The 23078-nt window shown below is 33.4% G+C and overlaps 2 protein-coding genes across 2 annotated transcripts; one reads left to right on the top strand and one right to left on the bottom strand.

Moving 5' to 3' along the window:
- On the bottom strand, positions 2483-7466 carry LOC109826267. Its single transcript, XM_020393272.1, has 5 exons — positions 7390-7466; positions 4485-4538; positions 3617-3786; positions 3253-3353; positions 2483-3177 (listed from the first exon to the last, which is right to left on the bottom strand). The coding sequence occupies exons 3-5, from the start codon at positions 3712-3714 to the stop codon at positions 2672-2674; spliced, it is 705 nt and encodes a 234-aa protein (XP_020248861.1). The 5' UTR covers positions 3715-3786; positions 4485-4538; positions 7390-7466; the 3' UTR covers positions 2483-2671.
- On the top strand, positions 8548-21551 carry LOC109825078 (dolichyl-diphosphooligosaccharide--protein glycosyltransferase subunit 2-like). Its single transcript, XM_020391790.1, has 19 exons — positions 8548-8853; positions 9434-9626; positions 9718-9807; positions 9980-10036; positions 10128-10197; positions 10400-10464; positions 13094-13148; positions 15184-15311; positions 15402-15517; positions 16231-16300; positions 16941-17045; positions 17170-17259; positions 17351-17499; positions 18386-18497; positions 18572-18655; positions 19716-19796; positions 19876-20100; positions 20928-21050; positions 21133-21551. The coding sequence occupies exons 1-19, from the start codon at positions 8705-8707 to the stop codon at positions 21247-21249; spliced, it is 2079 nt and encodes a 692-aa protein (XP_020247379.1). The 5' UTR covers positions 8548-8704; the 3' UTR covers positions 21250-21551.

Raw genomic sequence — 23078 nt, 5'->3', positions numbered from 1 at the left:
TATAACGTGCTATACTTACAGTATAACATGCTATACTTACAGGTTAACGTGTTATACTTACAATATAACGTGCTATATTTACAGTATAACATGCTATACTTACAGGAGAACATGTTATACTTACGATATAACATGCTATACTTACAGGTTAACGTGCTATACTTACATGATAACGTGCTATACATATGTGATACGTGCTATAACTAATTTTTAACTAGTTTTTATGAATTCATAATAATAATGAAATTAGTGTGAGTAAATTACTGTGAAATAATCATGCACAAAATGATCATAATAAATTGTAAAGTTGGTAGTGGAGTAATTGTCGTGCATAAAACGATCATAATAAATAGTAAAGTTGGCAGTGGAGTAAATTAGTGTGAAATAATCATGTGAAATAATGGGTGGTTAATTACAAAACGTCATTTAACTAACATTTAACTAACATATCAAATACTGTAAGTATAGCACGTTATCATGTAACTAATAATACTTGGGTTTAAAGATAAAGCTAGGTTAACGTGCTATACATACAAATTAATGTGCTATACTTATGATATAACGTGCTATACTTACAATATAATGTGCTATACTTACAGGTTAACGTGCTATACTTACATGATAACGTGCTATACTTGCATGATAACGTGCTATACTTACAGGTTAACGTGCTATACTTACATGATAACGTGCTATACTTACACGAGAACATGCTATACTTACGATACAACATGCTATACTTATAGGTTAACATGCTATACTTACATCATAACGTGCTATACGTATGTGATACGTGCTATAACTAATTTTAACTAATTTTTATGAGTTCATAAATAATAATGAGAAATTAGTGTGAAATAATCATGTGAAATAACTAATGTGAAATAATAAAGTGGAATTAATGGGTGGTTAATTACAAAACCTTATTTAACTAACATTTTACCAAATTATATGAACTCATTTAACTAATGTGAAATAATAATATGGAATTAATAATGTGAAGTAACTAATTAATGTGAAATAATCATGTGAAATAATCATGTGAAATAACTAATGTGAAATAATAAAGTGGAATTAATGTGAAATTTTATGAACTCATTTAACTAACATATCAAATACTTGTCATGCATAAAATGATCATAATAATTTGTAAAGTTGGTAGTGGAGTAAATTGAAAAATTTTACCTTTAAATGCTAAGAAAGTTGGTGAGAATTAATTGATGGGTTAGGAGAGAGCTTTCATTTCTAATAATGGAGTGAGAGAATGGGAGATGAAGTGGGAGATGAAGAAGGAGAGAGAGAATGAAGTTGGTGAGAATTAATGGATGAGAGAGATAGAGAAGACAGGAGGAGAGAAGGGGAGTCTTTCCCGCCATTTACAGCAAGAGAGAGGGTGGGAGGGGGGCCCACTTACTGGAAGGTTAAGATTGGAATTTAGGAAAAATATATAGGGGGGACCCACGTATGAGAGGATTGTATTTTAGAATTGGGTTTAAAAACAAATACCAAAAGTGAATTGGGCTTAAAGATACAGTTTAAAATACTTGGGTTTAAAGATAAATGTAGGTAAACAAATGGGCCTAAAGATAAAAACCCCTATTTATAATTGGTATCAGATAAGAAAATGAATGTAAGTGGAAGAAACATTATATCCTCTACTTACAAAATATTATCAAACAAAAAAAAAGAACTTCTGCTACTTCCTACTTATACTTTTTAATTTTAGAAGTAATAAATTTGCTTTACTTCTTACTTTTTATACTTCCTATCAATCAAACAGGCTCTACGCAACGAAAATAGACCAATAACTTTAGAATTATTAGCATCACCAAATGCAAAGGTTTATGTAAAAGATGGTGAAGCCTCTTCCATCTCATTCTCTCTTCCATGTGGGACTAAATAAATGACTTTTGACCATAACGAGTTTGGGTGAATACTAAGTATGTTTTTTCAACTCATCCGTATGAAAATTTTTACAACGAACAATTTACGATAATACTTAAAAAGTTACAAGAACACACCAACTCAAACATAGATACTAGCTACAATCAGAAGGGCGTTCATATACCATTTCAAAGAAATCCAATAAGATTTAAAATATTAGAGTTTACAAATACATGATGACAATTGATGACTTAATCAAACTCGACTTGTCAGAGAAAATTTTCCAACCCCCCCCGGCCCCGCGCGCCGCGTAAATTAGTATAAATTTATGTGTTTGAATTATTAGCATCACCAAATGCAAAGTTTTATGTAAAAGATGGTGAAGCCTTTCCATCTCTCTCTCTCTTCCCATGTGGGACTAAATAAATGACTTTTGACCATAACGAGTTTGGGTGAATACTAAGTATGTTTTTTCAACTCATCCGTATGAAAATTTTTACAACGAACAATTTACGATAATACTTAAAAAGTTACAAGAACACACCAACTCCACTCCAACATAGATACTAGCTACAATCATAAGGGCGCTCATATACCATTTCAAAGAAATCCAATAGGAATTAGAATATTAGAGTTTACAAATACATGACGACAGTTGATGACTTAATCAAACTCGACCCATCAGATAAAATTTTCCCAAAAAACCCCAAAATTAGTATGGATTTGTGTATGTAACTCATACAATATCCATAAATTTGCAGGGAGCAATTAATTACGTAATAATAGTTCACCATTTTCTATGATGAATTCTATTCACATTTCCCTTCTGAACAAATTTCGACGTTCTAGTCACCTTAATATTATGGTGCAGTGCAGTCGAATGACTACTATGTTTCCTTTTATCTCTTCTGTCCAGATACACCGAGCTCTGGTTAATCCCTACTCGTATTCTATGGCTCCTCGCCCTCAAAGATCTCTCCAAATGTATTCTTCTCCGTTCTTTAGCCCTATGAGAAAGTGATCTTCTGAATTTCATTGATCTGGGATTATGTCGATATGATACACTCTCCTCCTCTAAATAATCTTCACTCGAGCTTGAGAGGTAATCTTCGATATCTCTCATTCTATCCCGGTGAACTCTTTTTACATTCTTTATTTTGTACCATAGAAACATACATCCATGTTCACATGAAGAGAAGCATGATGTGAAACAAGCCCATGTCATTTTGCATATACTCCTCCCAATACAGTAACATATGCCAATCTTGTGTAGGAGGTATAAGAACAGTAAAACTGCATGTAGGAGGAAAAATCTTGAGTCAGGACAAAATACTAACAAGCTGAAACTTATGGTTTATGTGTGCATACCGATATAGAGGAGGGCTAAAACAGCGGCGAGCTTTAAAAGATTGGCAATGCAGAAATTTTCAACATAGCAAATTATATCCCACGTTGAACCACAAACAGAGCTGACAGATGAACAGATAAAATAAAGATTTAGATGATAAAGAGAAAGAAAGTTATCTATTTATTTATAATATTGACTAATAATTTTGATGTTAGAAATATTTAGCCTAAGATGTCGATGTTCTCACATTCTTCTCCGGTCTATAATTTATTCATCCAATAATTTGGTTTCTTTATAGATCAAAATGTACATCATCCAGTTATAGGCTGTGAATCTAAGATAAAAAACTTATCAAAAAAATGTATTGGAAAAGATGCATGATACCTGCAAGACTTGCCAGAGAGAAAATTCAAAGGAGCTCCAAATAAGTTGCCTACAGTTCTGACCAAGCCTGTAACTACTGAACCGATCAAGTTTTCCATCTCACAAAATATTTCATGGCAGTTGCCAGCGAGAAAATAGGGGGTTCCCCCTTTCTTTGTTAATGAAAATGCCTGCATAATTTTAAGAAGAATCATTTTATATTTCAGACTGAAATTCTGTTTGAGGCAAAGATACTTCAAAAAAAAAAAACCCCGAGAATTAGAGGGTATAATATCTGTCATTTGTAAACTTATAAACAAAGGAGTTTATAAGGAATCTGCATGGACATGAGATAATGTGACAGAAAAATTTGACAACTGTTTAAGAAAAAGTTATTCATCCTAGCATAAAACATCCAGGATTAAGTAAAAAAAAAATACAATTCTGTCCTCTTGTCATTTTAACAAATAACACTATCAAGAGAGATTGATCTCCCTTTAATTAAGAAGAAAGGGGGTTGAGAGAAAAACTAAAATTTATTCTTATGCACATTTATATTCCGATTTTCATCTTTAAATTTTCTAAGGATTGGTATTGTCTTATACATGAAGCATTCTCGGCTTTATAAATTTATGTTGTTTATTATAGAAGAAAAAACTAAGCAAAATATTGCAGAGAACTGTAAAATTATGAAATAAATTTAAGCTATTTATTATATAAGCAAAACTATAGGAAAAAAAAACCAAGCAAAATATAGCAGAGAACTGTGAAATTATGAAATAAATTTATGCCATTTTTTATAGAAGCAAAATTATTGAAAAAAACCGAGCAAAAATATTGCAGAAAACTGAAAAATTATGAAATGGGAAGGTTAGATGAGGAAACTTACAGGCTACTACTCTGTTGATTGAATTTTCTCTCGTCTCTCTATTTCGTTTCGTTCCTGCAAAGGGATTGGAAAAGGAAAATTTTAAGTTAAAATGAAACTAAAACTAAAATAAATAACTACCTCTACCCCAGCCATTGGGGCCATTGGACCCTATCAATAATGAGGCCATTGGACCCTATCAATAATGACCCACAAGTGCGTGCAATAGAAGACCACGGCTTGGCCTCTACACAAAACAACGGAAAAAATAAAAGGCTAAATATCATCAAAGCCCCCTAACTTCCAGAAAAGCGCCCCCAACTTTCAAAATAACAAAAAAGCCCCTTAACTTTAGGGGTTATCAGAAAGACCCCCATTTAGATTTTATCAGAAAGACCCCCATTTAGATTTTATCAGAAAAGCTAATTTTTTCTTTTTTTGGGGGTGGGGGTGGGGTTGTTTTGATAAAATCTCAAAGTCAATATGAGTTTTCTGATAAAATCTGAAAGTTAAAGTGGGGTTTTGTGATAATCCCTATACTTTGGGGGGGTTGGATTTAAGATATTTACGCTTGCTTGTTGTTCAGCGTGCTTCAATAAATATGTGGGTGGATTTTATGGAATTGTGATTATGTCCTTCAAATTTTCAGTATTTCACTCACCAAGAACTCCTCAAGCTCTCCCTCCATACCCTATGAACAATCATTCACATGAATCTTTGCATAGAGACACACTTACAAGAAGAACAACAATCATTCAAATTTTCAATATTTCACAAACCAAGCCGATGCTTAATCAATTTCACTTGTATAAATAGAGTTCAAGCAGATTTGTTGATCATTTTTACAAAGAACTTTCATGCATAGGTCACACAATGAAGGAGGGGATTTCCTGATCATTTAATTGTAACTCCATCATCATCATCATCATCATTATCATTTTTCTTAAAGAATAATTCAGTTCTTGTTGCTCGTTCAGTTTCTTGAGCTTCTAAAAATTCTTGAAGGTTTGAGTTCGTGTATTACCCAACAAATGTTTTGTTTGAAATACTCACTCACAGAAGCTCATATTGACTTCGAGATTTTATCAAAACAACCCCATCCCCCCCCCCCACCCCCACCCCACCCCCAAAAAAGAAAAAATTAGCTGGTTTCAGATAAAATCTAAAGGGGGTCTTCCCGATAACAATCAAGGAAATTTCATGCCAATATTAAAGATCAATCCATGTTCACCAAATATAAATTGTCAAAAGTGTCATAAATGACACAGATAAACCTCCAGTTAAGGGGCGGATAGATATTATATAATGTCAGGAGTCAGTAATACTATGATATCAAATTTCTAATGAGTTCAATCTTAACCATGATACAAAATTGTAAATGACATAAAATGTCAGCTACGACGATCATGGAAAACCAGAATACATGCATTAAATCTAACATATAACTAAATCCAGTAATGCACTGAAAAAATAAACTAGAGAAAACATGCTATCAGACAAAACCAAAGCTATGAGAGTTGATGAGAGGGACAGTCATGCTTGACCTTCCGAAACCTTATCCTGTTCAATGAATTGTCAGAATGAATGCCAAGTCTGTCGAAATTAATTAGCAGTATATTAATAAGTATATGTGCAATTATGTGGAAAAGACTAAGAACAGTGGGTCGAGTTGGCTAATCAACCTGCATATATATAAACATGCTAGACCAAAACCTTGGCCATCTTGACCAATTTATAGATCAACGTTATAAACTTCTAACTGATATCTTCCACATAAATTTTCTATGTCCACGAACAAAGTCACAGAAACTTTTCGAAGGAAAAATATAACAAAATTAACAAGTCCAACTACTGATTAATTGGCTCATGACTGACCGATAGCCTGTATTTGTGGCTCAACATATTGTTATGCTTGCTTGAGTTCATCTATCAGAGACCTAAAATATTTACAGCGTCATAGTGTGAGATCATTGATAATACACATTGGTGTAATCGAAGCATACGAGATAAGTATTTAACATATATAAATTGCTATGATAATGTCAGACTCATGTGATAACTATTACTACCCAATGCTTTTAGCATTGTAGGTGAGTGATATTTAGAAACTTGGAAGAAATCATTTGGAGATGATTGTAAGCATGTCAAACATTCAACAACTTCAGCCCAACAACTGAACTAATTAGGAGGAAAGGATACATGATACCTAGACCAACAACCCAAAATTTTAACAAACACCAAGTAATTTCCTCAAGAAACCAAAACAAAAAAAACCAAGAACAAGATCCAACGAAAGTTGAAACTTTGTGCCAAATCCTTTACCAAACGTTGTTGACAATAACTCGTAGTACAATCATCTGCAAGTGGCATGTAAAACAAAGGATACAAATCTTATCCATTGCACCTAAACATTTATCGATTCAATCAACACTAAACTCATGAACCCATCATTGTAATTCATTTTGAATAAAAGATGAGTATGAATGCAATTTCACGGCAGTATGATGTTAGCCCTTAGTCGTATCAGAACAAAGCGCATTAATCATCCATATATTATTTGATGGCGATGAGATTACGCAAATTCAAAAAAGAAATTTTTTTCTAACTGATTAGATTTAAATTGCCTTCCTCCCAAATATGAAATTCTAAAAGGCACATAAATTGAAACACATAACACAATGCAAGGATCTATGTCATTGAAGCAACATAATTATACTACTATCTTAATGCATACCTATGTGTGTATAAATAAAATACAACATAACCCTAGATCACGATCTAAACCCCAGATCAGATCAAGGGTTTCGACGGAAAGGGGAGAGAGAGAAGAAAGGGGCAGACCTAAACCCTAGATCCGATCTAGGGTTTCGACGATAGGGGGAGAGGAGAGGAGGGAGGAGAGGGGGAGGGAGGAGAGAGAGGTTACCTGCGTCGAGAGAGAATTGAGAGTCCGGGTCGGGACTGAGAAATGAGAGAGAGGAGTCCGGTCGGGATTTGTTAAATACCAACGGTCAGCGAGGGATTTGAAATATATTTATTTGGGCTTTCAAATTCTCTTCTCTAAAAAAATAATTTGATTTGAAAGCCTAACTTTAAAGTCTAAACTAAAGATCAGGATTTGAAATACTCACGATTTTAAATCTTGACTCCAAATCTAAGTTTTCAAATGCAGTCTAATAACATTTTGGGTTGGTTTACAATCAGAACCGGTACCTTGTAACTTGCTTAGACTAGAATCGTGAGGCATAGAAATGAAACTATGTTTTTCCAAGCGATAAGTATTTTTTAGACCAAAAGTGTGAAACTTAGGAATAAAATCAATTTCTTCATTGCGCGCAATAAGTGGTTTGGACCAATTATTAGCTTTGTCATCTATTCATATCTCATGTGACATTGTCAAAACCTTCCCCGATTTACAATTGATGAACAACTTCAACTTCTTTCGGGAATTCTTTAATTGGGGCTTTTTTTTTCTTGTGGTTAAAATGGAGGTATATCAGTAACCTAACAAACATTCAAATCCAGTTGCTCTACAATCTTAAAAGTTTATGTATGATTTTAGATTGGTTCAAAAGACGTGTTCTAAATCATAAAGTACAGGGACCTCCATTTCCATGTCATTAAGTATAAATTGGTCATAAATAAAAAAATTGATACCTATTACTTTATTGATGTCTAAAAAAGAACTCAATTTATAATTAAGATGCGGTACAAGCACCAAGTTGAGAAAAAAAACAAAATACAGAGACCAATTTAAGTTTAAGGCCAATACAAGGCTAAATTGGTCTTTCAGCCTAAATTTACTCTTCTATACAAATGAGAAAACTCAAGATTCACTATTCATGCTACAATAACACTATTATTGTAGCAACCAGGAAACCGGGGGTTGCAGAAATTTTTTAAAAAGTTACTGTAGCATACGAGAATACTGTGTTTTGCACGGTGTCCCCGACTAATAAAAAGTAAATCCTCAAACCGGTCGGTAATTCAATAATTTGAGGGGCTGATCTTAAATTGTTAAAGATTCAGGGACTAAATAGAAAACAACCTTTCGCTTTTCCTACCGCGACGAAGCCCGTACCCGCTATTCTACCGTAAACCCCTGCAAGGGCATTGGAGTGGACTGAAACAAGGCTTCAAGATCCGAGGAAAAGAGAGAAACAGAACCCTAGATCGCGAATCTACCGGATCCACTCTCGATCGATCTCGACATCTCTCATCGCCATCGTCTTCGATTCACGATGGCCAGGGTCCGATGGATTCTAGGGTTTCTGGCCCTGATCTGTGCTTCTCTAACCGTTCAAGGATCCGCCAGCGTCCGCCCGATATCTGACGCTCACCGATCCGCTGCTCTCGATCTGTTCGCTTCCGCCGACGGATCGTATGCGAGGTTAGAACTTCGTCGAATCACTGTCATTGGAGCTTCAGCTTCTGATCATTCCTGATTTGTGTCAATATTTTAGATTGGAGAAGGAATCATATAGATAAAGGTTCTCATTGCGCACTAGTGACAGCGTTGTGATTTTCAGTTTAAATTGATCCTAACTAGCTACTTTGTGAATGTTAAATGTCTAAACGTTGTTTTGATTTGAACATTAATTTTAGTCAATTGTGGTGAAATTAATGCAAATTAGCAATCTTTGAGGTCTCATGTGATTTGATATTTTGTTATGTGAAGCTGGGTACTGTTTTGTTTCTGTTGATTGGAGCGCAGAATCATGTAGATGAAGGCCCTCATTGATCACTGTTGATCTAAAGTTGAATTCTTTTTAAGATTTTTATGAAGGGTTTTGGTGTTATGGACTATAAGTTCAGCTAGTGAAGTTTCAGTTTGAATGGATCTTTAACCTGTTACTCTATGATAATGCAGTGTTTAAATTGATTTGATTTGAACATGGGCTTTAGTCAATTGCGATGAAATTGTGCAGATAAGCGATGTTAGAAGGTTGATTTTTTATTGTGTGGTGCAGTTTAGAAGAAACTTATGAGGCACTGAGAACATTTCAGATTCTAGGACTCGAGAAGGTTTCCAAAAGTAGCCTGGCAACATGCCCGCTTGTTGTGGAAATACTCGGTTCGTCTTCTTCTACAACGAAGGATGTATTTCATGCGTTGAGATTGAACAGCATTCTTAGATGTCAGATTGATGCCAAAACCATTAAGGTATCTTTATTAGCTAAGAAAAGAAACTGGTTTTCCCCCAAAATTTTTTATGCTGATATTGAACTACCCATACATATTCTTTTTGTTGAAGGGAATTGTTTCCAAACTTCAATCTGTGGCGAAGAGTGCGGACTCTTTGTTAGACTTATATTACTCTGTGGGAAGCTTGTTACATATCAAGGTAGGGCTGTCTCATTCACATCTACTACTTTATGTCTTTGTCTGTTTCTTTGATTTCTATTTCTATTGATATAGTTACATCCTTCATTGCCTTCTCTTTGATCTTTAATGTGTTCTGTAATTATTTGAAACTTTATAAACATAAAGAACATATTTTCATTTTTCTGATGCAGAATCAAGGTTTTGATGTGTCACTGTCAGATGCCAGTGGTGTTTTCGATTCCATAAAGGTGATAAGCTTTCAACTCCTATGTATTCTTTTTCTTTTTTGCTACTTTTCCATTTAGTGATGAGGTATAACTTAAACCATAATTTCCTCAGGCGCTTAGTCAAAGTGATGGAAGATGGCGATATGATTCTAGCAGTGCTGAATCCAGCACTTATGCTGCTGGTACTGAAATCTTTTACCTTTCTTGGTATATATGTTGAAAATAACTTAACACTAGATGCTACATTTGTCAGTTTATGTCTTTTGTAATTATTGCTTCACTTTGATTGGCTGGAAATCGTCTCATGTTAATGTTGTAATTTCTAAGTACAACTACTGTTGTGCCTGGTCAAACTGATCACTTTTCATGTTTGTACGGTTGCAGGTATAGCACTTGAAACACTTGCAGGAGTGGTCTCCCTGGCAGATCCAGAGGTGGATCAATCAAGGGTAAGACTTACATTACCAATGTTTGTTTTTTAAAGTGTATGATTGCGTTATGATTAGCTTTGAGTACTTATTTAAAAATCAGAATGATCGTTCATAATTTTTACTCCTATTTAAAAATCAAGGAGAATTTCTCTTACTTTTGCTTATAATTACGCTTCGTAGATTAGATGCATTGCTATCCCATTGAAGTTTATTTTGCATAAATGTAAGACTCTTTGGCTTTAGGTTAGCATGGCAATGTGATTCTGTGTTAATCTTTCATGGTCATTTGGAAGTGAAAATTCTTTATTTTACTCAAGCTCCAAGGCTTCTTGCAAAGTTGCAAGCTTGCAACATCTTGCTAATCCATAATACTCTGAAGCATTATCACCAAGAAGGCAATACTTCATCCAAGTTGTGTGAGATAGGAATGCGACATGCGATTGAGTACCAAATTGAGTGATGAATTTTTTTTCATAGGTAAAGAAGATTTCACTGATTATCAAGTGTACAAGGGTAACTTAGGCATTCCTAAGTATAACAAAAGTAGGCTTCTAACAGCAAGAAAAAACATCACAATGTTGCATGAGAGAACAAGATACATAAGCTAGTGTCATTTAAAATCACCAAGTTTGCAGGCCATCAAGTTCTGAATTTTATTGAGTAATCCTGGCGGGGAATTGCTAATGCCTCTAAATTGTCTGAAGTTTCTTTCCTGCTAAATATAGTATATAGTTGCTGCAAGCATAGTTCTTCTATGCCTTGAACCTGGACCTTTTCTTCTCTCTATAGTCTTATGCCAAGGCCGGAATCTAATCGAAGACTTATATGTCTTCCTTGTAGCCTCATATAGGATAGCATTTGATCACATATTTGAGCTGAAAATAAGCATTTAAAGAACAAATGCTCAACAGTTTCATTATGAACCCACAAAGGTTACCATGTGCATCATCTGTTCTCCCCCAAGCTTTAAGTTTATCCTTGGTCATGAGCTTGTTGAGCATAATTTGTCAAATCATGCTTATGTATTAAGTTAAAAGATTTGAGACTGTTCATATCGGTGTAAGTGAAAATGCGCATTTATAGTACTTGATGAAATAAAATAAATTGGGTTAGAGAGATTTGAACCTTGTGAAATTTTGCATATACCTGAAAATTCATAGATATAATGGTATTGGTTTTTCTCCTTTTACATCTGTATAGTTGATAGACTAGTCTCTAGATGTCTAGCAGACTAGCAAATTCGAACACCTTTGTATTGGCTATCCTTGACCTTCCTTTATCTGTAAGGACTTTTGTAGTTCCGCATGCAATGGAGAAAAGTGAAGATGTGAGACATGACATGATAAAGGTGCTGCCTTATGGACAAATCTAAACAGTAGTTACATTCTTTATGTTATTTATCACAGATTTAGGTGTTTAATTATTTCCTTGTGGCTCGACATATTTCCTCAATCATCAAGCGTTTAAATCAAGGTTTTAAATGTCGGATGTCGGGTTCATGTCGGATGGCTGAAATCCATGTCGGATAGCGGAAATCCGGGATATATCAGAGGACATTGACTAAATATCGGTTTTCTATATCGGGTAGTGCGCATATGTATAATATCGTGTCCTAAATATAATCTAAGCATTCATAAATTCAATATAAGCATACTTTATAAATTCTATAGATTAAACATATAAAAAAGTAAATAATATATGGATTTAGGTTCACAAATTCTTTCTATCGGGTTCATAAGAAAACCTTAAACATGAGAACGGGTCAAAAGAGTTTGAGTATTTATCACTAAACCCAAACCCCATAACAAAAAACAGATCTTAAAAAAAGTACCATATCGGTCGATTTTTCAAAGCTAAAAAATAGGCCGATATGCCCGATATAACCCTAATATTTCCGATTTGGCCCTGAAAACCGACATACGAGTTGAAAACGTCCATGTCGTGTCGGTCAAGCCCTCAAACCGATATGTCGGCCGACATGTCGGACATGTCGGGCGACATTTAAAACCTTGGTTTAAATGGTGAGATTTACACCTACACCTCTCTAAATACTTTCTGAAGTAAGTATGGATGTATGCAAACCTCAGGCATTTTAAGGCTTGCCCTGAAAGGTGACAGATGTTTCTGTTGAGCAATCATGAAGGAGAAAAACCATAAGATTCGACTGATGGAATCTATTAAAAAAGGAAAGGAAGTTGATAAGAAAATGCATTATATAGAAAAGTGGAGCAACCAAATAAGATTTTGAAAAAGGTAATCATCATAATTATTCATATCCTCCGTAATCTGCAGTTATTTATGGAGGTTTTGCAAATTGATAGATTGGTATATTCTTGTAGTTTATAATTTTGTTGGCTGATTCCATATATGTAAATGACAGTCATGGTTTATTTTTTCTATGTTCAATTGTTTAAATTGATAGTTGCATGTCAATTAGTTTTGACATTTCTTCACATTCTATGTATGCATGCTTCTTATTCTAATGCTCTTTATATTCCATATACTTTAGCCTTTTGATTTACAGTATGTTATATATTAATACTTGTTTACCTCAGTAAATCCTTAGTTTTACTTTGAAAACACTATTCCCGTATACACTTGCCATAGCTCTCTTTACCCTCTAAATCTTTCTCACATTTCTTGGCAGATTGGGGTTGTAAAGAAAGATATTCTAAAGCTGTTTGATAGCGTTAAAGGCTATGGTATGTATACCAGTTCTTTGGATGCTTATGCTCTTCTTAGTTTCTTAATCATTTGTGCGTCTTCTTGTCTATTCTTTTTCCCCTTATTTCTCTGTCAAAATTAACTTGGAGTGGTACTCTTATCTTTTGGACAATGTTACATTAGTGTCATGCTATTTCTACTACATGTAAATTGTAACAGTCATTTTATCTCAGGGAATGTAACCTTTTAGCTCTTTAAGTTAACTGTATCATGCTGATCATCTGGTTTTTAAGTGTGCTTCTGCAATGTGAGAGTTTTAATTCAATGCTCTTTGTTGAAATCCTTCGATCTTTATGGTTTGCTTATGAGCTGAAAGATGATTCGTTCTAAAGGTGTCAATCATTCATATCTTTTACACAAGACATGCAAATAAGAACCTTTCGTTAGTTAATTTTTTTTGCATATAATTGGTGGTTACAGCTAATTTATTTTTTACATTTTTGGTGATTTACTGTCATACAGCAACTTTTGGTCTCTCTGTCACTGAGTTTTAGATGTCTTGTTAACTTAATTGCGAGAAGTTGTTTGCTCAGTTCCTTTGTTTAACAGATTAATATTTATGCTTACTTGCATTTATCCAGATTTGTTAATTCTAATTGTTTATTTTACTAGTATAATGCACGTTCTTTGCATGTGGACATGTTGTTGTATTTAATATTATATCATTTAATAAATTATATATAACCATTAAAAATTATTTTATTGCACTATGATTAAAAAAATTTAACTTATACTAATATTAGTATTTATACTATTATTAACATACGTTTAATAGTTATTTAAAATTTTCTATTATTATATTATTAAACAGTTTATTTAGGAGTATAATTATTAAATAATAATGTAATCATTAAACTACACTATTGATAAAATTAAACCATTTAAATTATTAAATATTTATGTCATGTACATATTTTATTACAATATCTATTAAATAATGGCAATAATTTTTAATATTATATGAATTTATGTTGTAAAGAATATTACCTTGTTCGATAGTTAATATCGTCTTAGTAATAAAAAACTGGATGGGATAAATTAAAAATACTATTATTTAGAAAAAGTAATTTATATAAAAATATTGGATCCTTGAAATATATGAGACATTTACTTTCCAACAAAAAGTGGATGACTCATAAATTTCAAAGATCCAATATTTTATTGCACTATGTTCATAATGTCCAAATTTTATGTCTAAGACGATATTATAATATCGTAAAGGGTAATAATCGTTATAATATAAAAAATTCTATTTATACTATTATTAATAATTATAATTATGTACAATATTTTATTAAATAAATAATTTTACTATTTCATTACAATTAATAATTATTTTATAATAAATTATAATATATTTATTAATTTTATTATCATTATAAATTATTAGTATATTCTAGCAAGTGGCCAAATATTTTGAAGAAAAGAAGAGAAAAGTATGTCTCATAAATTTCAAGGATCCAAATTTTTTATATAAATTAATTTTCTAAAATAAAAGTATTTTTAACTTATAACATCCAAATTTTAATTACTAAGATGATATTAATTATCGAACAAGGTAATATTCTTTACAACATAAAGAAATAACCCCTATTTATACTATTATTAATAATTATAATTATGTGCAATAATTTATTAAATGAATGACTTTTACTATTTTATATAATTAATAATTCTTTATAATAAATTATCATATATTCATGAATTTTGTTATCATTATAAATTATTGAATGACCAAATAATTTAAGAAAATGAAAAGGTGCATAGTTAATGAGAGGTTATGGATCGTTAGTTTTATAATTAATGGTATCATTTTGAGTTATAAAAAATTAAGAGGGTAAAAAAGGAAATCAAAAGTTTATGGGTATTCTCTTTTATAAGTAGTATAGGTATATAGATTTTTTGATCCTTGATAAATATGATACAATCTTCTTTCCTGTCTCCGCTCTATGTTCGATATTATATATTTCGTGTATTTATTTATATTTATTGTGATCCCTTGGCTCAATTCAGATGATGGTGTCATATACTTTGAAGAGAAACATGTTGATACTAACGAGTACAAGGGGCCACTAGCAACTACGGCTTCAGTAGTACGTGGTATCACTACTTTTGTTAAAGTTGATTCTGGAAAGCTAACTGTAAGTTATACCGAGTCATAAACACTGTATGTTTTCCACATGTTTGTGTGTTATTGGCTTGTTATATTGACTCTCAGAAGGTGATTGCAGATTCCAGGGGATAAAATGCTAGGTTTGGCTAAATTCTTTCTCAGCTTAGGAATTCCTGGGAGCAACACTGATTTATTTGACCAAATAGACTCGTTATCTTGCTTGGAAAACAAGAGGCAAGTAACTATACTCTACATCCATTCCTGTAATTATGTCTTTCCCTGAGAGGTGCACCATCTACTGTCACATGGATGTGTTGATCTTTATATGCTGTATCTTACTTCAGAACTTCGTACTCAAAATTCAAATTGAATAGGGACTGTGGGTGTGGGTGACAGTGGTTTCATTAATTAAATTTCTTTAAGTTTGTTGATTGCTTTCCTTTTCTACCCTTTTTCTGATTTTGCTGGTGAAGTGGTGGGTTGTGGCTTGGAGGTCAGGATGGTGTCATGCTGTTGGAATATGATGAAGCAAACTTGTTGGTGATTTATGATAGGACTTACTGGGGCCAGAAGTCTGAACAGGATTTTTTTTTTTGAAATTAACAAGAGCACTTTGAATTGTAGTTTAAGAATGATAGTTTGCCCATTCTCATTGTGAACAATGTCTTTTGGACATCCGACTCCAATGACCTCATCTGTAGCTTTATATTCCATTGTAGTTTTATTGATTTCATAACTCACATGTTGACTATGCTAATCATGTGGGATACCTTATAGTTTGTTATATTTTTCTCTTGCTGCCCCTCGATTATTTCTGCTGCCTTTTCTTTGCTTCTCCCTTTTTGTTTCAGCTGCCTTTTCATTTTAATTAATTTGGAACATTCATAATCTTGTTATTAACTCTTTTTCATGTAATCAGTTTTTATTTTTCCTCTTCCCTTACACAGGGTGGCTGTTCCGCTTATTCTCTCACTTCCATCTACTGTACTTTCATTAACTTCAAGGGACCAGCTAAAGGTATCCTCCAAGTTGCGCTGATTTTCATTGTTATAAAATAATCTAAGCTGAGTTTTGCTAATGATATAGGATGCTTTAGATTTAGACAATTTGTGAAAGTAGGCTGTTGAAGTGATTATGGATGAATCTAGGATCAGTTAGGGAGTATATGAACAGATTCATAATTTTACCGGTATGTACGTGACCCATAGGTTGCAATGCAAATGGGTTTTGGTAATAAGTGATCTTACAATTTCAAGTGGGTCTTGGTAATGGGTGATCTCACAATTTCTATGTTGTCAATCCTATTGCTCTTGTAACAAGAGGTTGCTTTGATGTTTTCTTTAGGCTTTTTATCTTGGTAATCCACACTTGTTTTATTGTCTCTGGCATATCGGTTCATTGATATGAAGGTTGCTTAGTTCTTGTGGCGGAAGAGTAGATTTGTCCCTTTTGAAGAATTGAGCTATGTCCTAAAAGCCACAGTGATTAGGGCGGACTTAGTTATCACAAAATTTTGATTCTCTATCTGTGGAGTTATAGTCCAAACTGTCCAGTTATGAAATGTTTTCTTTTCTAATTAACTAACTAAGCAACGACCAATTGAGAAATTTTGATTTGAGTTCATCTTTTATTTGAGAGTGCCATCTTTCTTTCCCAGGTTGAGGTGACTACAGTTTTTGGCTCTCCTGCACCCCCGCTAACAGTAAATCTGGTAGAAGCTATCGGTCCAGACTCGAGGAACAGCCCTACATTGGAGAACCAGGTAAATTATGCACTGAATCGATGATTGATACCTCTGTTCGATTTCTTGGCCATTTCCTTTTGCTGCTTCTTCAACCACAAGCCAATATCAGAAAATATTAACTTTTTTTTGGTGTGTTTTACAGGTGCTCCATTTTGACCAAGAAAATAATATCCATTACTTGGATATCCAACCACTGAAACTGGATGTTGGAAAATATGCATTAGCTTTTGAGGTGGTCTAATGACTTCATTTTGTTCATAAATTCTGTCTGCTGATCTGTGTGGTAGATTATTAATGAGGTGGCATATTACATGCATATGCAGATTTCGCTTCAGGATTCAGATCTTGTAAACAGTTATGCTACTGGAGGACGAACAAAAGCATCTGTATTTCTAACAGGAACTGTCAAAATTGACAAGGCAGAAATAGCGATTGTGAATAGTGATTTTGGAAGCTCTGAAGCCACACAAAAGTAAGACACATTGTTCTTATCCACAATGGGAGTTATGGTTTGCTTTATAATGGTAAATTAAAACAGAGTGAGGAGTATAAACCATAGATATTACGGACTGCCATTGAAAAATTGGTATATTTCCTTTTTTATTTTAGTATCTAAATGTGGAATCAATATTCTAATTCAAGCGTTTCATCATTTAAGGATATGAGGTGAAAGAGTATCACATATCGGCATGTGGGATTTCTTTCATAGATAATGTTGTATGCATTATTTTAAGATCAAGAATCATAGTTTTTATGATTTTATGGAGCAGCTCTGCATGGGCATGCCTAACTTAATCCAGAAGAGTAAGTCAATCCTATATCTTAGGATCATTGATTCATTCTCATAAATATTCTCCTTGAAATCTAACCTGCAGCTATTTTTGTTTAAATTGAACTTTCTTTAGAGTCCAAACTGTTCAATTTCCTTTCATACTATGCCTACCACGATGTCTTACATATTCTAATCTTGTCTATTTTTTCCTTTTGAGGATAAGATTTCCCATTTTTTGACCGTTGGGACTGTTCAATTTCCTTTGATACTATGCCGACCACGATGTCTTACATATTCTAATGTTGTCACTTTTTTCCTTTTGAGGATAAGATCTCCCATTTTATGACAGATGGTTCCCTTTTTGATATTCTTTTTCGGACCATGTGTTTCTACTTAAAAAAAAATTAGTATATCGTGTTTTTATTGTTTAGTGGTAGGCATTGCCGTGCCATAGTTTCAAAGCAATGTTTTATGACCTTACACTTCGTTCTGTTTGATTGTCCCTCTGATTCTCAGTTCCTGTAATCATCTCAGTTTACTTCATAGTTCAAGTATATCATAATGAATTCTTTTATTATCCTTGCAGATTAGATTTATCTAGGGACAACACTCTGTCGCTATCAGCAAACCATTTGCAAAAGTTGCGACTATCTTTCCAGCTAAGCACTCCTCTTTGTCAAAGCTTTAAACCACATCAGGTTTGTCTACCAACTCTTTACTTTTCAAGCTTTAAGTATTTATGTGTGATCTAATAAAGGGAATCTGGATGTAGGTGTTTCTCAAGTTGAGGCATGAGACCAAACTTGAGCATATCTTTATATTGGAGCACTCGTCAAAGCAATTCAAGATAGTACTGGTTAGGTTTCTATTCCTGTCACTTTACATCATTTCTTTCTTTTGAAGATTGTCTTGATATCTGTTAGGTCTCTACTTTTAGTATTATTTTATATTTATGTTGTGGTTTAGATTATTACAAACAGTTATAAGAACATATGGATCTTATTTTTGAATTTGCATCTCTACAAAGATTGGTAAATTACCTTTGTTGATGTATTATTTTGTAACGGGGTTTTTGTCTTGGTGCTAGACCTTAAGTAGATGAAGCATCCTGTCAGTTTTTCAGAAAGCAAACTAAAAAGTTAATGGTGCACAACGAATATAAAACTGTACTGTAATGTAAGAATCTATTCGAATTTTTATAGATACAAGTCAGTTATGCTATTGTGTAACATCCAATATTCCTCCGCTGCTCCATCCATCTGTGCGTAAAAATGCTTTTAATGTAATAGTAAATATTATGTCGGCAGAGTTTAATAAATTCATAGGAATGCCATGCAACTATTAGGACCATCAACTTATAGTGAGTAACACCGGAAAAAATGGAGCTGATATTTCATGAGACATAAATGATCATGTTTCTACTTGAGTCTCTAGTAGCTTCTTGAATATCTAGCTGAAACAGGTTATCTTGATCTTTTTCTTTATGTATATATCTAAACTTGCACATTAAAATGTGTTTCTAAGCTCCTCCTATTTCTTTTCTTCAAATTAAGATCTTATTCTTCATATTTAATTAGTTAATTTTGCTTACAGGAGTTTATTGGTCTGGAGGACAAATTCTTTTATACAGTAGGAAAACCTAAATTTTGGAATATTGGCACTAAAATTCCTTGATTTAATTTTGTATGAGTCATTGATTTCATCTAGAATTAAAGAAGATGCTTCTAGATATTTATTTAATTATATGTTTAAGATGCCTATATTTATTTTAATTATATGTTTAATATGCCATTGTTGCTTTTTCTGAAGCTTTATGCATGTCTTAAAAGCATATGCGCATAGTACAATATATTCATAGATTCCTAGCTTCTCCAAAATGCAGATCTTATTCTTTTCATGCTTACTTTTGCTTACAGGACTTTCTTGGCCTGGTGGAGAAGTTCTATTATCTTTCGGGTAAATATGATATTGAGCTCACAGTTGGTGATGTTGCAATGGTAATTCTTGGTCTTGTTTCCTTCCTTTTTCTGTTTTCTTTCAAGTTCATGACTTGCTAACTATAATAAACTGGCACAGGAAAATTCATTCTTGCGAGCCCTTGGTCATGTTGAGTTAGACTTGCCGGAGGCACCAGAAAAAGCAGCACAGCCACCTCGTCAACCTGTTGACCCTTTGTCAAGATACGGACCTAAGCAAGAAATATCACACATATTCAGATCACCTGACAAGAGACCACCTGTGGAGCTTTCTTATGCATTTCTGTTTCTTACCCTTTTGCCATTTATCGGATATCTCATTGGGGTGAGTCTTATCTTTTCTTATTTAGACAATGCATTCTAAAAACAGAGTAGTTAGAATGCAACCCAGGTGGGTATATCCAGTTTGAGCTATTTAACCTGATCTGACCCAATCTGGGCCAAGATGGTTTTAGAATTAGCAATCCAAGTGCTACCTTCCTTGAAGTTATTTCACAAATTTATACACAGGGAGGTTTTGACGAATATAGATTGGTACGTCTTGCATCTTTTATTCAGTTGGTAGAAATATATAGCTTGTGTTTTCTTGGTAATCCATATTCGTAACTAAATAAGCCTTTAAAGCTTCGAAGAAATCCCCTGACCTTCCTTTATGTATACACTTAATCTGAAACAAAACTTGGTGGCATGGGGAAGGACTCTCTCTATGAATGGAATTTTCACTTTCAACTGCATCCATTATATCATACAACTTTGTGTTTTAGTTTCCTTTTTTGCCCCTCAATCTTGAATTTTCATATGTCAGAATTAGGTTTTTTAAGTGTTCCGTGGTTCTAGTTGAGTGAAATTCAGTAAGCATCTAAGTTTTACCCTGCAGAAAAATTCACCAATAAAAATCCTCATGACTTTATATTGTGGCTTTATTTTACTGGGTCATAGTTTCCTTGCTTAAGAACTGAGTTTTAGTTTGGTCTTTAGTTCAAATTGAATGAAAATTTGCACTATCTAACCATGGGACTTGTTCTCTCATGTTAGTTGTACAGTTACCTCAGGTCAAGATCTGTCCAGATTGTTTAGAGCATTGTAATTTTGATAGTTGCCATTTATTTGTGTGATGTGCTCATATATTTTTTTGCGTGTATGTTTTTTCAGCTGGCAAGATTGGGAATAAACCTGAAGGGATTCCCTTCCTCGGCTTTACCTGCAACATTCGCCGTGCTCTTCCATTCTGGCATCGCTGCAATCCTTGTTCTCTACGCTCTATTCTGGTTGAAGGTACATTCCTATTGCTCACCTATCAACAAACAATTTAATTCCAATATTATTTCCCTACTAACAATTATTTCTGCCATGACAGTTCAACCTCTTCACAACATTGAAGGTTCTTGGATTCCTCGGTACATTTGTAGTCTTTGTAGGTCACAGGACCCTCTCTCATCTTGCATCTTCTTCTTCAAAACTGAAGTCCTCGTGAGATCGAAGCCGAAGAATCTTTCTCTGGAGGTTTATGCTTTAAATTTTGCAGGCTTTAAATTATAGCAAGGATATTTGTAGTGGTTTCAATCTTCATAGAAGAGTTATATAGACCTAAGTAGGATCAATGTCAGGTTTATTACTTATATTCTCAATTTACGTAGAGAAAAATGGAACAATCTACCTGTCTGTTTCTAAGAACTAACTTATGATGAAGTTGTATTATATTCAAATAGCGTAAACTCTTGCCAATTTAAGGACCCTTTGTCTGAAAATAATTAGTGAGATTTAGTTTATATGATACTAGGGTGCACCCTGTGCTTTTACCTCCATTTTATATTTCCTGCTACAGTAATTCTATATTCAAATACAGTTTTGTAAGTGCTACAGTAATTTTTAAATGCTACAGTACCGCCTGAACTACAATGATAATACTACAACAATGTTTTTAAATGTTACAGTTCCCCACCTGTTTGTGCTACAGCAATGGTCGCGAATTATTTAAAAAAAAAAATCTAATTCCTAGCTTTTTATAGGAAGTGCGTGGAAATTTTGACACGCTGAATTAAATTTAGTCCCTTCAGGTTTTCTACCTTGCTTTGTTTTTCAAGCACGAATTAAAGGGGTTCCTTTATTTTTTCAGGTCTAAATAAACAAAATTAAAAGAAGATCCCGCTCAAATTTCTACCTTCCTTTAAACTTTTCAGGTTCGAAATTTTGACACACTGAAATTTTCTACCTTTTGGGTTTGAGCCAAAACAAAAATTAAAAGAAAAATCTATTTTCACCCTATATTTTAGGTGGAAATAAAAAAAAAATTCATGGAAACCCGTGAAAAGGGGTTTTAGCACCATACTATTTACATATTTCAAATTTGCATATTTGCTAATTTATCTCAAACATTAGACTTCTATACAACTCTCATTAACACCTTCACAATTCATCAGGGTACCATGAAAAAAGGGTTAAGAAATCGACGTCACATTGAGATACATTATTAACTCACAAGCTATTTTTTTGATGAAGAAAGATCATTCCTAATATTATTTTTGTCTCAAGTTGAATGCTAGTGTTTCGTTCCTCACAAACTCATGCTCCTTAAAGTCCTTACGTGACTCTTTCCAAACTCTAAACTAACATAAATTATTCAAGGCGTCAAAGTGGACATGCTATTAATTTACTCCCAAAAGAGGACCAAGATTTAGTGCAGTATATGGATGAAAGCGACGAGAAAAGGACGCACGCTTCTTTCGGATAACTTTTTTTTTTTGAAAGGGATATACATGTATGCCACCTCCAATTCTATTAACAAAGTTCACTTTATTTGTCTCTTTTTAAATTTCCTTTTTACTCAATGTGGGTCTTTTGCTCTTAAAAAAATTATAGTGGAGCCTCTCCAATCTCATCCTAGTGTTTATATTTCAAAGAGAAGTGCTAACTAGATCATCTTTCCTTGTATCATCACTTTTTATTCGTTAGAGAAGAATAAGGATGTAACGAAGCGTTCACATTTGAGTTTAGAACACAACTTGTCAATATATGCTACTATTCATCATAAATCATATCATAAATTTTATCAATCGTATGATTAAATTAAATTGTGAGTTTTTCCTAAAAACCACCTTAAAAATGAGATAATTATATAAAAATCACCTTTCAATGTCAATTTAACATGAGCCACCTTTAAAATGGTTTGTGTTGCAATCAACTACCGCTCGGTCAAATTTTCACTAAAAAACCAATATAATCTTGAAAAATTTCTGTTCAGGGCACATGACTTGCATTCTGTTGGGGCGGAGTCACGCCCGTCGCCGCGGAAGCGATATCACC

This window comes from Asparagus officinalis, chromosome 10 (assembly GCF_001876935.1).
Source record: "Asparagus officinalis chromosome 10, Aspof.V1, whole genome shotgun sequence".
In the NCBI taxonomy this organism is placed as follows: Eukaryota; Viridiplantae; Streptophyta; class Magnoliopsida; order Asparagales; family Asparagaceae; genus Asparagus; species Asparagus officinalis.
Note: the sequence above shows the minus strand (reverse complement) of the source record. Positions and strands in the feature narration are given on the sequence as shown.

What these genes read in the sequence shown, in the direction of transcription:
- LOC109825078 (XM_020391790.1), top strand. Translation starts at nt 8,705, where the DNA reads ATGGCCAGGGTCCGATGGATTCTAGGGTTTCTGGCCCTGATCTGTGCT. An exon ending in GCCCTACATTGGAGAACCAG is followed by an intron (nt 17,046 to 17,169) that starts GTAAATTATGCA and finishes TGTGTTTTACAG; the next exon opens with GTGCTCCATTTTGACCAAGA. An exon ending in AATATGCATTAGCTTTTGAG is followed by an intron (nt 17,260 to 17,350) that starts GTGGTCTAATGA and finishes ATGCATATGCAG; the next exon opens with ATTTCGCTTCAGGATTCAGA.
- LOC109826267 (XM_020393272.1), bottom strand. Translation starts at nt 3,714, where the DNA reads ATGGAAAACTTGATCGGTTCAGTAGTTACAGGCTTGGTCAGAACTGTA. An exon ending in CTCTCTGGCAAGTCTTGCAG is followed by an intron (nt 3,354 to 3,616) that starts GTATCATGCATC and finishes TTCATCTGTCAG; the next exon opens with CTCTGTTTGTGGTTCAACGT. An exon ending in TTTAGCCCTCCTCTATATCG is followed by an intron (nt 3,178 to 3,252) that starts GTATGCACACAT and finishes TCCTACATGCAG; the next exon opens with TTTTACTGTTCTTATACCTC.